At 40.8% G+C, this 18,090-nt stretch overlaps 1 protein-coding gene across 1 annotated transcript in view; it reads right to left on the reverse strand.

The window, feature by feature from the left end:
• Positions 1-7,249: 7,249 nt before the first annotated feature.
• HS2ST1 (heparan sulfate 2-O-sulfotransferase 1) overlaps positions 7,250-18,090 on the reverse strand; it is a 265,797-nt gene continuing 254,956 nt past the window's right edge. Inside the window, exons 6-7 of the mRNA XM_073593191.1 lie at positions 11,754-11,911; positions 7,250-8,295 (exon numbers count right to left, since the gene is read on the reverse strand). Of these exons, the coding sequence (XP_073449292.1) occupies positions 8,069-8,295; positions 11,754-11,911 (385 nt within the window). The 3' untranslated portion in view covers positions 7,250-8,068. The remainder of the gene's footprint in view (positions 8,296-11,753; positions 11,912-18,090) is intronic.

Consider the following 18,090-nt stretch of genomic DNA (forward strand, 5'->3'; position numbering starts at 1 on the left):
CATCGTTAATAAAAACTAAAATGTATGGTCAGTCTTATAGTTAAAGCGGAAATAAATCCATCATTTTACTAGTTTCCCAAAACAGTTACATTAAAGAAATGCTGTAAATGATATCTGCCACAGTTGCATGTTCTTTCAACCAAACTGTCAAGCCATCAAATGGCTGGTGGTATAACTAATCAACCGTGCAGAAACATGGCAACTGCAGAACAAAACAAAGGTAAGATGACAGACTGTAAAGGATAGTAGGAGTCCACTTTACTGTTCAAAGCCACCCCATCAACAGGTGACAAATATAGGTATATATTTCGGTCCCCTGGCAAAGCTATATGGTCCAAAATGGCAACTGAAAAAATATGAGCCTTTGACTGGAGATATCAGAATCCAGGGAACACCTGACTTCCTAGATCAGTTTTATCATACGTACAACATATTTTCAGAGATAATTTCTCTATATCAGTACACCTAAATCCCAACTGTCAGTTGAACCTAAGCCCCGGTTCACACAGGGGCGGCACGACTTGCAGGTCGCCTCCCCGAGGCGACCTGCACACGACTTCCACGGTGACTTGCAAAACGACTTCTGTATAGAAGTCTATGCAAGTCGCCTCAAGTCGCCCCCAAAGTAGTACAGGAACCTTTTTCTAAGTCGGAGCGACTTGCGTCACTCCTATTAGAACGGTTCCATAGTAAAGAACGGTAGGCGACTTGTCAGGCGGTTAGGTCGCCTGACAAGTCGCCCCTGTGTAAACCAGGACTTAAGGCAACTTACAGGCACCAAAGAACAAATCCGACCCATCTGTATCAGGTCAAACCAGGGAAACAATTCTGTGGCCGTAGGCACTACCCAATCATGCAAACATCTATTGTTAAATGTTTGCTCAGGGGAAGGAATTAAGAAACTGTGTCAGTTTCTATGTGCCCAAATGCTATTGCTTTCCTCAAAAGAGGCCCATTGCTAGGTGTTCTGTACATTGTCTCTCTTCCATCATGCATGGCTGTCCAACATATAAGGTCTATCGGTAGCTTAAGACACCCATTTTAGAGCATCCTCAACTACGGTAGTTATTCTAGCCATACATCACTCTATACATAATTGGAACCTCGCTACTTTATGATAGTGAACAGCCTTACAAATTACACACCTTGTCTGACATAGAAACTCATTAACAAACAGCAGGACAAATATGTTAGATTAAAAAAATAAACTAGAAACGCTTATAAATCTCATTACACAGATACATAACCATACTACATATGGTAACATATCTGGAAAGGTATGTTTATGAATAAATCTACCCAAAATCTGTTTTTTCACCCTCTTTAGCTCAGAAATTCCAGTAGGGAGATCTCCCTATGAAATTCTCAGATGTTTTTTTTAGCTGTGACTTTTGGTCAACTCCCTTTAGAATTACTAATGCATTCTTACAGAATACCCAGATAATCGTTTTAGATGTGCTCCAGTTTGCTGAGTAACCTGCTGTTTTTTCCAGGGAGATTTTCCCATTAAAGTCCCTGTCCACTATCAAAAATGTTTTCTGCATAAAACAAAAATAATCTATATAATATAAACATGTATTTATGATTTGCAAACCATGTTTCAATGCATATTAATAAAGCATTAATGAAACCGGCGGCAGCCATATTTGCTATTATACCTTATTACATACAGTCATAGTTCCCAACTGTCGCTGATTTCAAGGGACTGTCCTAGATTTGGAACAAAGTCCCTCTGTACCTCATTTTGGTCTTATCTATATAGTTGCATATAAAATGCCTTTTTGCATCTTTACCCAGTGCTAATCTTTCATCCAATTTCTAAATTGCTGCATTTGTAAATTTCAAAAGCCAGTATAAAAAGGCACAGTAGTGGTAAAAAAAAAATGCATTTTGGGGTTTAACTAATCTTATTTTTTGTATACTTCTCCTTTAAGGACGCGTGGTAAGGGGTGTGTCCTAGGCCAGCATACTTTTGCTAATAGGTGTTCCGCATTCCCATTGCAAAAAGTTGGAAGGTATGCATACAGTATGTAGGTGCTGCACAATGGTTGCGCCTTACGCCCCTTGGGTAGGTTCAGCTTTAGTGCGCCCGGGAGAAATAGGTGCAGCATCCAGCCCATGCTGCAGGCAGCCTGTAAGATTCTATGGCAGGCTTCAGCTGAATGGGGCTCCTTATTATACTTAAACATACCAGCATTTAGAGCCCTGTGCATTCAGGGACAAGGTTCTGGAATGCAGGTTTTCTGTGTTTTAAAACCTCATCCCCGAAAGGACAGGGCCCTAAATGCTGGTACCACTTGATACAGTGTTCAGCCCTGTCCAGTTGCAGTCTGCCACAGACTCCAACAAGCTGCCTGCAGCAGGGCTGGAAGTTGCACTTGTCCCTTCCGGGAGCACTAAAGCGATAGGTTGGTTGCACTGCAGCTTAATGGACTTGTGTAAAAGGGGCCTTAGTGTTCCACTCTCCCACTCAAAAAGAGCTCGCCAGTCAAATCACACTAACTGTACACAGACCAGGTGGATGTGACTTTGTCCCAGAAGTTGAGTAGGGAAGCAAAGAGATAGACGTGAAACAAAGCTAGTAATTGGGTCTAAAATGCTCCATGTCTACACAAAAAAAAAATCAAATTGAAGCATGGTACAGTCATTGCAATACCATTAAAGTATAAGTTCACCTTTCAGAAATAATAAATGCACATTTTTGGCAGGTAAAAAAAACGTGCATCCAAGAAGAGGAGGTGGAGAGGAGGGGAGGTGCTCAGATGAGGTGCTCAGATGAGGCAGAGAGGAGGGGAGGTGCTCAGATGAGCTAGAGAGGAGGGGAGGTTCTCAGATGAAGTGAAGAGGAGGGGAGGTGCTCAGATGAGGTAGAGAGGAGGGGAGGTAATTAGATGAGGTGGAGAGGAGGGGAGGCGCTCAGATGGGGTGGAAAGGAGGGGAGGTGTTCAGATGAGGTGGAGAGGAGGGGAGCTGCTCAGATGAGGTGGAGAGGAGGGGAGGTGCTCAGATGAGGAGGAGGTGCACTCAGATAAGGTGGAGAGGAGGGGAGGTGTAGGAGGAAGAGGAGAGCAAACTGTGCTGAAATTGTGTTCACAACTGAACACGTGCAATTCAGAAGCGTTCTCATAGAGGTCAATGAGCCTGGAATTCGCACCCGAACCTCACCGCAGTGCTCAGAAAACTTACAGTATTTTGAATCATATATGTGAACCAGCACTTACTGAAGAGCAGGAAGAATCAATGAACCACAAGAGTGCTCACCAGCACCCTTGCATGTCATGTTGCAAATCGGCGGCTGACAGTACTTGTAGTTTATTCATTCACAGGAATCTGGGAATAAATGACACAGATGTGTGGGCGGAGTCCCGCACAGCAGCGCTGTTTTCAAAAAATAACAGTGAGCACGGGAAGAAGATGGTGGCAGGAGGTGAGTGTATAGGAGTACATTACATGTTACACCCTAAATATGGGTGTAACATGTTCCTAAAGGTGAACCTATCCTTTGAAGTTAATGGGTCAGCAGGACACCCAATTAAGTACAAAATTCAGGAAGAGGACAGCAAAAGTATGCTCATGAAAGGTTTACGTCCAGCTAAATATTACAGTATCAACAATATATGCTAATTGAACAATTTGCCTTGAAGTGTATCTAAACCAAAAACTTTAATATACTGCAAGCTCACCCGTGCTTAGATGTGGTGACAATATTTGTTTTCGTTTCAGGCTTTTTTTCCCTTATTTTCACCCGGTAATCTTGCAAATAACACGCATCCTGCCATAGTGTGGTTACATCCACTCCTCCGCTGTACCTCTGGTTTTCACCCAGCTTCCCTTAAAACATCTGTCTTTGTTCATCTCCATTAATTGGGGATGGGGGTGATGGCATTAGGAGTTTACACAGGTAAACCAGAGAACACTGTTTTTGCTTCTAGTTAACCTAACATAAGGGGGTAAGGGCACTGCATTTCAAGCAAGATCAACATGTATTTTCTGTTTCTAATGAAAATATTCCCAGTCTGAAAAAAACAAAAAAAATTTATTATGGCTTGATCCTAAAGACCGCTTTAAAATTCATAATCCCATAACTAAACACTTCTTATCTCTCTGGGATAAACTAAAAACCAAATATCAGTTACAATCTCCACACAATCCTCTCCTTTCTTTTATCAGAAATCCGGCCTTTTATCCGGCATGGATCTACCCAAATTCTTTTAAAGCTTGGACAACATCAGGCATTCAGACACTAAATGACTTCATAGCATCTAAATCATTCCTTTCATTCCCATCGCTTAGAGAAAAATATGATCTACCAAACTCTGAGATATTTAGATATCTCCAAATCAAAAATTTCTATACACCATTCCTAAAGGGGGATACACCATTATCCCAATTATCCATTTTTGAATCAATCTGTACAAAAGATCCATTTGCTAAAGGTACAATTTCATCACTTTATAATCAATTATATGGAGTAGCAAATCTTAATAGACCCTCTTACGTTCAGAGGTGGGAGGAGGACCTGGGACGAACTTTAGAAGACACGGACTGGTCTAACATATGGCTCACATCTAAGTCATCTTCACCCAACATCTTAGCACTGGAGACAAATTATAAAGTCCTAACTCGCTGGTACCTTGTACCCGCTAGAGTGGCAAAATATTCACCTAATACCTCAGCTCTTTGTTTTCGAGGATGCCCAGAAATAGGCACATATTTACACATATGGTGGACGTGCCCAGTAATCCAAACCTTCTGGAAGGAAGTCTTCGTGATTGCATCTAAAATATTTAAAAAAATAATACAACCAGATCCATATTTAACTTTACTTAATCTAAAACCGGAATGGTTAACACTCTCTCAATTCAAACTTATGATCCAACTAATAACGGCTGCAAAACAAACAGTGGCCAAGGCATGGAAATCTCCTACATTGGTACTAGCAGAAACAATTCACAGAATGAATAATACAATGTCCCATGCTAAGATGGTAGCCATCGATCAAAATCAAATTCCAAAATTTGAAAAACTTTGGCATCCTTGGATAAAACAACAGTTCCTGTCAAACTTCAATGACTCCTGTTGCCATGGTAACAGATTAAATGACTTACAGAGACACCCATTCTAAGGCTTCAAAGAGAACTAAAAAGAATAATAAACTGATGAGCGGGACAACCTTGTGGACCATACCTCTACCTTTCAACCCTTTTTCTTCTTTCTCTTTCCTTTTCTCCACCTTACGATTAAAGCTCATTATCAGAATTTATTTGACCTATATACACTCTACTTGTAAACAATATGTATAGTAGGTATAAATCATTTAAATACCTACAAAAGTAACTAAGGGAATGATATATATCTTTAATTTAGGTTTACGTGAACCCAATGTTTAATATTTGAAATTTCATGATATTTACCTATATAAACCCTACTGTAAAACAATGAGCTTACTTTATAGATCCTTGTAAACTTACTTTATGTATCTTTATAACATTGTATACTCAATAAACTTCTTTTGACAAGGAAAAAAACAAAAAAAATGCAGTCCCAACATCTAAGGACTGGTAAGTTGCAATATTCGATCTTGGTTTTTTTTTTTTTTCCCCCTTTAGGCCAAGGAGCATTGCTCCAACTCTAAAAGGATCCAGCAAGGGGAAGTGGATGTTATTTTTCTACTTAAGGTCATTTGAGGTCATTAATGCTGTGGTGTGGGTGCCAAATACAGGTACTCTGACAAAGTAAGCTTACACTCCATTAAAAGAACATAAAAGTCTCAATAACACCCAAGGAGAAGAATACTTATTTTAAAAAAAGTGCCAACTATTTTCAATTATAAGACCTATAATTAAGACCTAAAAGTGCCAATTATAAGACCTATACAAATTTGAAAATGTTAGTGACTTTGATGAAACAAAGATCATAATCCCTGTGTTAAAGCTTTGTGAATTGAGCTTAATATCTTCAATGTTTTGTGAGGGCTTATGGCTTAACAAATGCAAGGGTAGATTCCATAGTTGTTCAAATAAATTATGCAAATGTTAAAGTCAATGATGGGTTTAAAGAAAACACCCATGTAGAGTTCTAAACATTTACTGTAAATAGGCTTATCTAAAAAACTATTTAAAATCTTAGGCATTTCAGGAATCATAGGTCTTATACATGGGGACAACTAGGGGGGTTACAATAGCCATAACAGTTAATGGAGGTGCTGTTGAACCTATAGGTTTCAGGTGTTTTCTCTGTTCTCTTGTTTCTAGGTCCAGAGATTGGCAAAGTTCTTGCAAGTGCCACATAGCTCGAAGTTGATGTCTCTGTAAATCATAACCACAGAAACCATATATAAAAGGAGACAGGTTCTCCACCAGTAGTACCCTAGGGGTTAATTTATCCTACTAACATGATGTTGCAACAAATTACATATAAAACAAATTTTATATATATATATATATATATATATATATATATATATATATACACACACACACACACACACACACTATATGGCATATAAAGACAATTCAGACAATTATGAGAACCAAACCCTGTTTGCAACCATTAAGGGAAAGCCCTTTTCTGTTACAGTGTGTCGATGCTGTGTGCAGGAAGCCAGCTTCATTTAGATACAGTATGTGGCCCAAAGTATATTGACAGGTGTCACTCAAGGCTCCACCAGGTCCTATGTAACAACCGCTTAGTGTGCAGACAACGACAGAGCTCATCCCAAGCTCTAGACATCTAATGGAAAAGGGAAAAGTTCTGATTGTCATAAATCTTTGCAAAACCTGTAAAGGTGTATGACAGCCTCAGCCCAGGCTCCAACCAAGTCATGCCCATAACGCATTTCACTCTGCCCACAGAGCTTAGTCATGGGGAACAGGGGTCCCCATGACTTAGCTCTGTGGGCAGAGTGAAACGCGTTGGGGGCTTGGCCTGGTTGGAGCCTGGGCTGAGGATGTCATACACCTACACGGGGTTTTGCAGAGATGTGCGACTTCCAGGACATTTCCATTTCACATACATATGGTTTGAAGTGGACACACAGCACTGATGTCTACTCTACAAAACACCTTTGGGATGAACTGGAACACTAATTGTGAGCACATGGTTTTGGAATGGGAACAAACTCATTTGGGTGTGAAGTCGTTATTGAAAACATTTAAAAAAAAAAAAAAAAGTTAGTTTGAAAAATCATTTATAAACTAAATTTATATACAGTTAGGGGTGACTAGAGAAAAATGTACACTTCAAAAGGTTATTTGGTAAACCTTTTCTTTAATAAAGCAATACATACTTCAGTAAAGTTGAGAACCATAGGTCAAAACTGCTAGTGACTTCAAAAAGCATAGTTTTGCCCCCAATACGTAAGATTTTTCTGCTTGTAAATGAGGAGAACCATTTACAGACTTTATGATGTTTCATCTGTAATACTTTCTGAAAATGATCTAGAACCATTGAATTTTTCCAGTAACATAAGCCAAACAATGACTTTATTTAAAAAAAAAAGTGTAACACTTTCTATAATGTCTATAGATAGAAGGGTAAAATAAAAACAAAAAATACTGCTTTGTTGATTTTAAATCCAGGAGCCATCTTGATACTAATTAAGCACCAGTGTAAAAATGGACAAGTTACACAGCAAAATGTCTGATAGAGCTCTTCAATGTGTTTAAATATTCACAGGTGGAAAGTACATGATCAATAACAGCCAATTGAAACTGAACACAAAATAAATCAGAGAGACGTTTGGACACTTGCAAGTTAAAAAAAAAAAAAAATATCTTGAGTTCCTTTTTTTTTTTTTATGTACAGTGCAATTCCAGACTGTCCAGTGTCCATTTTGCTACAGTTGAGTTCTCACGTGTTGTACTTATCAGCATGATCTTGTGGCAGAAGGAGATCACTGCAAGGTCTTATTTTCTTAGTACCGAACATTTGATATGGCTCATTTGATGACAACCTTAGCGAGTTATCAATGAACCGTCTCACAGGTATAATTACTGGTGGAGTCTGCAGGCCTGAAATTAAAGCCTTATGAACAAAGGTGTAGTCCATTAAACAGCACACAGTGTCCTTAGCTTGACTTTGGGTAAATTTTTTCATAGAAAAAGTTCTGTGAAAGAATATAGAGTTCTCCATCTTTTTCCCGCACTGCATGTGCCCTGACAAACTGAAACTGCTCAAGTGCAAACTCATAAAACTCGTTCTCCATTTTCCATATGTCCGACTGCTGAAGCTTTGCAGTAGTCTCCTTTGATGGTGCCTTCTTTTCTGTTGTTTTTCGGAGGTGAGACTTCTTTCCTGTAGATAAAAAAAAAAAAAAAAAACAGCAAATGCAAGTGAGGGAAATAGCTAAACTATGTGCAAATTATTATAGCATGAAAATGACAGTTAACTTTAAAACTAATTTGACGTTAAAGTGCCATTTAAGCCAAACACTAACCATTTTTAAAAATGTTACCTCCTCCTCCTCCTGTCTACCCATATGATATGTATACTTACCTTTTTAGTCCGGTCACATGATCCTGCGGCTCTGACTCCCATGACCCAGCCATTATTGGCACTTCCTCCTCTCCCCTGCAGCTGGGGAGTCAGAGTTGCAGGATCATGTGACCACACCAGAGTGGACTAAAAAAGTAAGTATACAGATCTTTTTCTACACAAGGGGAAATAGTAGGAGGGAGGGGAGATTAAACATTTAGAAGAATAGTTATTATTATGCTTGAAGTCCACTTCAGAAGTTTTTAGTAGAGGGCAGTAGCGTATGTTTTTAATGGCACTCACCTCTAATTAATACACCCCACAGTCATATAAATAGATATTTAATTTGTTTTCACCCAACTTCACTGTGTGGGAGTCCATAGCATTCTTCCTTTTTTATCTATTTATTTTTTAAGTACCCGAATGAGCATTTTGGAACACAGTACAAACATGAAGATTCTACATCTTTCCTTCCAGCAGTCCTAGGATTTTCTGCTACCTTGTAGCTTTACCTCTGACCTCTGTAGCCAGCAAAATCTTTCTACACCTCCCTCTTAGCATGTCATTAAGCTCCAGTCCCATCCAGTGTTCTCCATTTTTATTTGATAGACAACTGTATTTAACAAAACAAGCGAAACACGTGTCTGATAAAAGAGCAGGACAAATAGTAGGATTGGGATGGGGGTATTACTGCCCTTTTACACGCTTTGTTCTTGGCAAAGACCGAGAAATTTGCACTGACGTCTACCCTTGCGCACACGTCCAGCATATTTTCCATATGCAAAAATTCTTCTGCGTTTATAAGAGCATGGCCGTGTATAGCCCTTCACGTGTATGGCAGGCTGTATGCAAGACAAGCAGCTCCCCAGGTGAGATAAATTATGCCAGGCATCTAAAATGCCTGTGCAAGCCCGGTGTGCATGAACCCTTAATAAAATAGTTCCACAAATTCTCAAAAGAAATAAAATGAAGGGCTTTGACTGGTCCCTAACAAGACATTCAGGTTTTTGTTCTCGAGTCGCTCCAATATTACTTCGGCCTTGTGTTTGGGGATCCTACAATCTTGGATAATATCCAACCTTTAGCTTTATTAAAAGACACATTTACTCAAAGGATTATTCCGCTTTTTTTACTATCCATTCTCGAATCTATTTTTAACCTAAATCACAGTCTCTGCTAATGAAAATCTGAACAGCAGCAAGTTACCACCACTATACTTTGGTGTAAGCAAGTTTTTTTTTTGTTTTTTTTTTTTTATGTAGGCAATCCCAGATCTGACCACAAAACATTTTCCACATGATGAATGAGTTACTTTCAAGCTTATTATCAAATTCCAAACATACTTTCACATGGTTGTTTTTGTGCAACTGGTCCTTCTGTGCCAATCCCCCTGGAGATTCCATTAGTATGCAAAGCACTTGATATGTTGATTGATGCATCTTTATTCCAGTCTCTGTCACTGAATGCTGTAGTCCATTCAAAAAGTGAGTGTTGGCATCTCTTTGGCTTCTATCACAACCTTTCACTTTGTTTAGGAGTTTTGGGGGATGACCTTATCTACTCACCATATCTGTGGCTTCATCTCCTGATACATAAATTAGCCATGTCCATTGGTATTAAACACTTGGGTGTTTTTTTTTTAACCCTTATCCTAAATTAAGCATTCATGGTAATGTAACTTTTCATTATTATTCAGTCTTAATTCGTAGCTATCCTTCAGATTCGCAACCTGAATTTGTGCTACATAATGGTAGATTTTATCCATCAAGTGTAGCAGTTATTTAAAATGATTTATTAGCGAAGGGCAGAGACAAATGTGTTCTCATTAGGTAACAGTTTTCATTTGTACAGAATCAGAAACTACCTGAGGGTAACTTAGAAAGAACGCAGCTCTCTCAATACAGTAATTAAAGTGGTTATAACCCTTACAACACACTTTTTGCTACAGGTAAGCCTATAATCATTCTTACCTGTAGCTACCCTGGATATCTCCTAAACCTAAATGGTTTAGGAGATATCCCCTGTATTTGCATGTGCTGATGTCATCAGCACATGCGCACTGAAGCAAAGGCACGTACGTGCCGTTGCTTCAGTTAGACTGTGCCATTACCGACGGCTTCCACGCACATGTGCAGGAGGGACGTCATCAGGCTCCGGCCAATCACAGCGCCGGAGCCCGCGATACCCAAAAGTAACTCCGGGAGCAATGTCGCCGGCCGGAGCGGTGAACGAGGACCGCTGCGGGGGCTTCGATTCAAGGTAAGTAATACATAATGAGCTAGTAGGCTATGCCTACTAGCTCATTATGCCTTTGTCTTGCAAGTTTTCTTATTTTCTGGGTTTACAACTACTTTAACATGTATGAGATGGCCTCAGCCTTGCACCACCCCACAAGCCATGCTCTCTGACATGTTTTGCCCCACCCACCAGGGCTTAGTCATAGAGGGGAGAACGACGACCTTTCTAAGTGTGCGATACACTACTGGATGATGATATTTCATGCCGAAACCCCATTCTTGAGTATCAGCGAGATCATACACATTTCCGCCTTAGAACAGTACTACAAGCAGATTAGCAGAGGGTAACTAGAGTTAACCCTTTTTTTGATCAGAAGTAACTGAAGCCTAGATGCCCAAACAGTGTCGGTCTACACTGGGTAAGTTGACAGTACTTTATAGTTTGATTTGCCTGCCATGAGGCTATTTGGTACACTGTTGAAAATTCCTGCTCCGTTTTTCATTATGGATGAAAATAGTCAAAAGACGGAAAAAAAAAATACACAGTACATTTTGGAATTAGCTTTTTTATACTGTATTGTGAGGCACATGTTCATCTTTAGGCTGCAGCCCCTTCTGCATCCAGTAGATTTAGTAAATTAACTTCCAAGCTTGAATATGATCACTGTGCCATAGCTATAGTGATCACAAGAATGGGAGCCATCCCGATTGGTTCCTGATGTTTAGTGGGGGTTAAAATCCTCTTAGCACAGGGCAGTTGGGACTTTTTACCAATTGTTCTTTACTTGTGCCCCCATAGAATTATTCAGCCTGGAAATGATGATACGTCTTCCAAGGTTAAATCAATGTGATAAAAATCACCCCAAAATGTGTCTGAAAGAACAGTATTTGTGCACCCTATGGTGTCCAATCAGATTTCAATTGTAATTTCTCTGGGGCAAGAAAATGAATAGCATTTAGCAATGAATGGAATTCTTGCTACAATCCAGCCCTAATGTGTCTAAGTTCATACTCAACAAAATTGGTAATGTTCTTAATTACCTGAACGGTAGAGTTCAGTGGCACCTCTAAAGAAACGGGGCAATGCTGCCTCCAGCAACATAATAAAATCCTCCAGCTCCTCTGTCACCCCGACTAAAAAGTATTCATTTATCAGGTTGTACTTGGCTTGGTCCAGGGCCCATCTGCTCCCAACATTCCTGAAAGACAGATTAGTAAAGAAGCTGAAAATACATCCAACTATCAACTGAAATTTTTCATTAGACAAAGCACAAAGATAAACATTTTATAAAAGAAAAAAAAAATTCTGTGATATTTTGCATATTTCTACCAGTTACCACAGTAACTGCTGTACAAAAAAAAAAGGTTCCTTGCTAGGACAGATGTCTGTTGGATGATGAATTGCCTACAATTATTTTCTTACTTCAATTTAGATCCACTTAAAGCAGAACTGCACTCCATCTGAGCACCACACACCAAAAACACCATTTAATTTATTTTTAATATTCAAAGCAAACTCAGCCATTCAGCCACGTCTCAATGCTTTATTTTGTTAAGAAATAACTTTGAAACACACCCAAACCCCTAGCATTTTTTTGCCATGGCCATCTTGAGTAAGGGCAGATGATCCATGTAGCATTCACTTCCTGGAATCCATCTGCCCTTAGCTCAGGCAGGCAGGAGGGTGTGCTTAGTTGAGAAAACCCCTTCTCCCCTTTGGAAGACTCCTGGGATGTATGATATCATTTGTCAAGGTCTGGAAACCAGGATGTACCTGAAGAAATGTAAAAAAAAAAGTTTAAAAGTTTAAAAGAAATAAATATGTTACACTTTCCTATCTGTTTACTAATGCTAGCAGTAAGGATTAAAAATAGCCAATTTTTTAACTCCATTATTTTTAAAAATATAACATGGCTTGGATTTTTTTTCTCTTGCCAATGTTTTTAAGCTTTTTTTTGTCCTGTGAACGCTCCCTATCCTCCACGGATGCACCTCACAGCTACCGGTGTAAAGCGAGCAGTGCTGTTATTTCTGGTCACATGCTTTCCTCTATGTGTGTACTATAATAGAGCTGAATGTGTCTGCACGTGTAGTCCATCTCAGAGACAAGCAGGAAAGGGTGACTACGGTCACAAACAAAAAAATCGATTTAAATCTTGAATGGAGTTGAGAGGTCAAATCGATTCAAAATTTAAGCAAATCAATTTTTTTCGATTTTTTTTCTTTTCACTGCGCCGGTCCTGAGGAGCTGCAGGCAGGAGTTTTTAGGCGAGGCTGCGGCTTCGGCCTAGTCCGCGAGGCCGGACGCCGCGGACTAGGCCGAAGCCGTGGCCTCGCCTAAAAACTCCTGCCCACAGCTCCTCAGGACCGGCGCGGTGTCCAAAAAAAAAAAAAAAAAAACAATTCAAATCGTGAGTTTTTTTTAAAAAAGAAAATAGCAATTTTTTTTTTTTTTTTAGAAAACCTCCCAGCTCTAGCGTGGAGAACAAACATAGCCATCGTAGAACAAAAAGTCGGAGAATAGAAGAAAAAAAGCTTGAATATGAAAGATGACACAAAGGATAAGAGGGATAGTAGGAAAATTCTGTGTTTATTTAAACACAATGCATCAATTTATTTTATATAATTTTTTCTTTTTTTTTAAAGTGAGTTTAGTGTCACCTTTAAGCAGACTTTTTCAACTAGGGTGCCATCTGGGTTCTTCTGGGGTGCCTTGGCAAAATGCCCCAAATTGCCCAAAAATTGTTTATTAGCCAGTGTGTGGATTAAGTCTTTTTTGTTACTCAAAGCTAAGGATGAGCTCCGGCGTGTTCGCACAGCCCACGTGTAGAGCCCGGCAGGAAGTCGGCACGGCGCTGCGCTAATCACAGGCAGTGAGACATTTCCCGATCTCTGCAGCCGCACATCGGGAAAATGTCTCACTGCCTGTGATTAGTGCAGTGCCGTGCCGACTTCCTGGTGGGCTCTGCAGGTGGAGTGTGCGAACACGCCGGAGCTTATCCTTACTCAAAGCCATGTGTTTCATTGTGCAGCATTACAACCTTGGGCGCTGTGCAGGGCAGCCGCCAGTGCCCTAACAACCACTGATGTCATTGGTTGATAATAACGACATCAGGCACCAGACTCAGGCTGCTGAACTCATATTTTAACTTTAATGATCAATTTTTGTAGGCTAATAAATTTAAATTAATACAACACTTTCTTTTGAATTTTTGCTTGTATCATTTTGCTGCCTGAAAACCCCACCCTTTGGGGGAACCTTGCTATATCATATCATTTGAGGTGAGCAGCCACTATATCTCTCTATATACGTATCTTTCCTTTGCTACGACATCAGGCACCTACACAGCATCTTTGTTTGACCCCCCCCCCCACCCTCGTCTGTCAGCATTGGGGTTACGTTAGCTGCAAGGCGGAGATAAAATGAAGAGGAAATGCTGGAATACCAGTTGGACACCCAACATACATGACCTCTAATGTTGGATGTTCTACGTGTGTGGAGCTTGTAAAATTATTAGTTTTGTTTTTTTACATTTTAGAATGGGGTGCCTCGAGATTGTGCACAATTTTAAAGGATGCCTTGACTGGAAAAAGGTTGAGAAACATTGCTTTAAAGTAAACCAGTCGTGGTAAGGGCTGCCATGGTTTACCTTCTTCAGTACCGGTTGGGTCAAATACTTGGAATGGGCATGCAAGTCAGTTGTTCAGAGAAACTCCTAGACTGCTTTACTTTTTTTTTCAGGCGAGTGGTAGAGAAAGAGCCAAGCAAGACAGCCAAGCAACTAGCATTTTCCAGGGAAGAGGTCAGCAATGGAGGGCACCAAGTTTCTCTCTTGAGTCTTGATAGATTTTCTATAATATTTGTTTGGCAATAAATACATATACTCAGCTGTTGCTGTTACATTAAACCTATAATGTTAAATTATTTGCTGGGGGTAACGATCTTGAACATTAGTAATAATAAAGACTGTAGACCAGCAGAAAATGTATGGTCTTCGGGGCTATTAAAATTATATGATACTAATAGCATGCAGCTGCAGGCTAGTAGAAATTGCATTTTTTCTTCCAGATAAGTGCCATTCAACCCCACAATAACAATTTTATAATTATTTTCAACAAGTAAATGAGCGCTAAAAGCAACAACTACAAAGCCATAAGAAGCGGAAAATTATCCTTGTTATAGGGCAACACATATATGGTGAACACACGAGGAATCCAAGTAGTAATGCAAAATTATTATAGCACGCCAGCGTGTTATATTGAGTCCATCAACGGCAATCTTAGACCCTGCATTGTGCCAGACGTATACATGTGCTAATGAGAAAACAAGGGACCATAACAACCAATCAGGTTCTTTCATTTCACTAAAGACTCATAAATAGGACATCTGCTACTTGATTGGTTTGCTTGGAACACCACAAATACTTTTATTACTTTTTGTTATTATAAACTAGCCACTGGTAAGTTAGAAAAAAAAATACACATGGTTCAAGGTTAACTTGGACATTGTTACTTCACCCTAATAATTCTGTTTAAATACAAATACTGCATATGGGGGGGTATGATGCTGCACTGTTTTGGCACCAAACATTTTACATGGGTGCTGTCCTAAAAATTATACAAAGTAGTCAGCGTGCTGCTTTAGACAGCTATAACTGAACTGTACAGGCCAAAAATTATACATAGTCAGCATGCTGCTTTAGACAGCTATAACTGAACTGTACAGGCCAAAAATTATACAAAGTAGTCAGCGTGCTGCTTTAGACAGCTATAACTGAACTGTACAGGCCAGCAATCAGGTACTGTTGTGTCTGGATGCTACCACCACTTACTGTGCTGCTAGACAATTGGGCCTGAATGCCCTGTCTGCATTGAAAAGGGGTGAAGGATCTGTTTATTGCAGTTGCTCACTTCTGAGCAAAGTGTGGAGAATAGTCATCAGGTGAATAGTCAGTCATAAGGTGGAGTGATCAGCTGAGAATACACCTGACAAAGAGTATGGGGAAAAGGGCCAGTACCAACACAAAGTTGTCCAAAAGCAGTCAGTTTTTGCCAAAAAGGGAGTGAACTCAAGTGTTGAAGCTGCTGAGCTCTCCAGAAGTTGAGACAATATCAGCCCGTCGGTAACATCCACATCGAGATGGAGGAACAGTGAGCGAAGTCTGAAAAAAAGTAAGCCTTGGAAGCATTGCGCTTCCAAGAAAGAGTGGACAGGATCCCCTAGGAGCCTGGTAGGGAAGCGTGTGTTCGCCAAAATTGAGTAGAGGGGGGAAAGGTGGTCGATAACGAAGTGGTAGTAAAGGTGCGGAAACACATTTTCTTTTTTAATTCAAAAATAACTTTTATTGAGCATAAAAGAAAGTTTATAAACACTCGGGTGAACAGTGCAACATGCACTACATTTACGAATCAATCCAATTGACATGCACATATGGAGTTACATTTATGACACTATACAGCTGGCATCTGCAGTATAGTGATGCAGGGGTTGGAAAGGAGGCATTTATATATTGGAGAATAGTGAGTAGCTAGGTTGTTAGAATACAGGGGGGGGAGGGAAGAGATTCAATAAGAGAGTCATGAGGGCATCACGTAATCTCTCCCCTTCCCTTGTACACAGGGAGGCAGTGAGCTTAACTTCTGGTGTCACAGGTGGAGGTGTCCTCGAGCCATCTGTCCCAGATTTTGTGTTTGTCAGGGCAGCCCTTATGAATATATAGCACCTTTTTGTAAGGAAGAGTATTATTAACAGCCCTGATCCATTTCCACAGTGTAGGGGGGGGTCCCCCTCAGCCATGTTCTAGCAAGAATATTTAAATATATGTCACTCTCTGAGAGTGAAAGGAGACCCAGCACACACTGACGGGGGCAAAAGGGACAGCGGGGAGCCCATGCGGTCGTGTAGAAACTTCACCACCTGTGTCCAAAACCCCTGTATGGATGGGCAGGCCCACAGCAAGTGAAAAAAAGAGGCCATGTGGTGGCCACAGTCTGGGCAGTTGGGGTTGTGGTCATGTTTGTATTTGGATATGTGAGCCGGAGTCAAGTATGATCTGTGAAGGACATATAGATGGGAAAAGCGGTCAGAGAGTTTTGGGGAGACAATCTTGCAATTGCCAAGGGCTTCCTCCCAGTCCTCGTCCGTCAAGTCGCCCAGGTCCGATTCCCATCGCGACCTCAGCTGCTGTGTAATGGTATCGGCTGCAGGCCGCATGAGATATGTGTATATTTGGGAAATCAGTTTCTTGGGGTCTTCTCCCAGGACTATGTCCACCAATAGTGGGACCTCAAGGGCGGGGATGGGGCCACCAAGCTGTGTATTGAGTGCGTGTCGTAGTTTGAGGTAGCGAAAGAACATGTGATTTGGTAAACCAAAGTTGTCTTTAAGTGTCTGAAATGATTTGACCGACCCATTGGCTACAACTTGTGACAGGTATATCACACCTCTGGCAACCCATAGACTGTGATCAGCAATTGTGGCAAGTTCAGGCAAAGTGGGGTTATCCCATAGGGGAGTGTGGGAGTGAGGAGAGGGTGCTCGGCCCAGTCGCATGGCAGTCTGCCAAACCTTGCAATGATGTGACAACATGTGCCTCTAGTCACTACCATGGGACAACCCCTGGGGTGTGCAGAATAGAATTTGGAAGGGGTGAGATATCTGGCCGTGGAATTGTGAGCAGACCATTTGGGAGTAGCGAGTTCTGTCAGTGTGGTTGAAGTGGAAGAAGTGAGAAAGTTGAGATGCTATGTAGTATGTGAAGAGATCGGGGAGCGCTGTGCCTCCTAATTCAGTTGGGCATTTTAGGACCTTCATTGATAATTTGTGACGGGATGAGCCCCATATGAAAGAGTTAAGGATAGATTCCATTGATTTGAATATACGCACAGGGAGGGGTACTGGGGCTTGCCAAAAAATATATAGTAGCTTAGGGAGAAGGATCATTTTGACCAGGCTGATTCGGCCCATGACCCCTAGACATATCTGTGTTTTGATTTTTAGTGTATTGAAAAGTGGTTCAATGTTAAGGGCAATAAAGTCAGAGAGAGATCGGGAGATGTGAATACCCAAATATTTAATGGTACTTGCCCTAACCAGGGGGAGAGTGGCTTGATCGGCCGTAGGGGCGCCCACGACTAGTGGGAGGATTTGGGACTTAGTCCAGTTTATCTGAAGCCCAGAGAACACCCTAAAGTCTGTAATGATATGAAAAGCGGTCTGGAGTGAGGGGCCTGAATCGGAGAGGTAGAGGAGCATGTCATCGGCGTATAGGCTTATTACCCCCGTCATCTGAGCGAAGGCCCCTGATGTCAGGATGACACCGAAGAGCTATCGCAAGGGGTTCTACAGCAAGGGCATAGAGCATAGGTGAGATTGGGC

The sequence above is a fragment of the Aquarana catesbeiana genome, linkage group LG07 (assembly GCF_042186555.1).
Source record: "Aquarana catesbeiana isolate 2022-GZ linkage group LG07, ASM4218655v1, whole genome shotgun sequence".
NCBI lineage: Eukaryota > Metazoa > Chordata > Amphibia > Anura > Ranidae > Aquarana > Aquarana catesbeiana.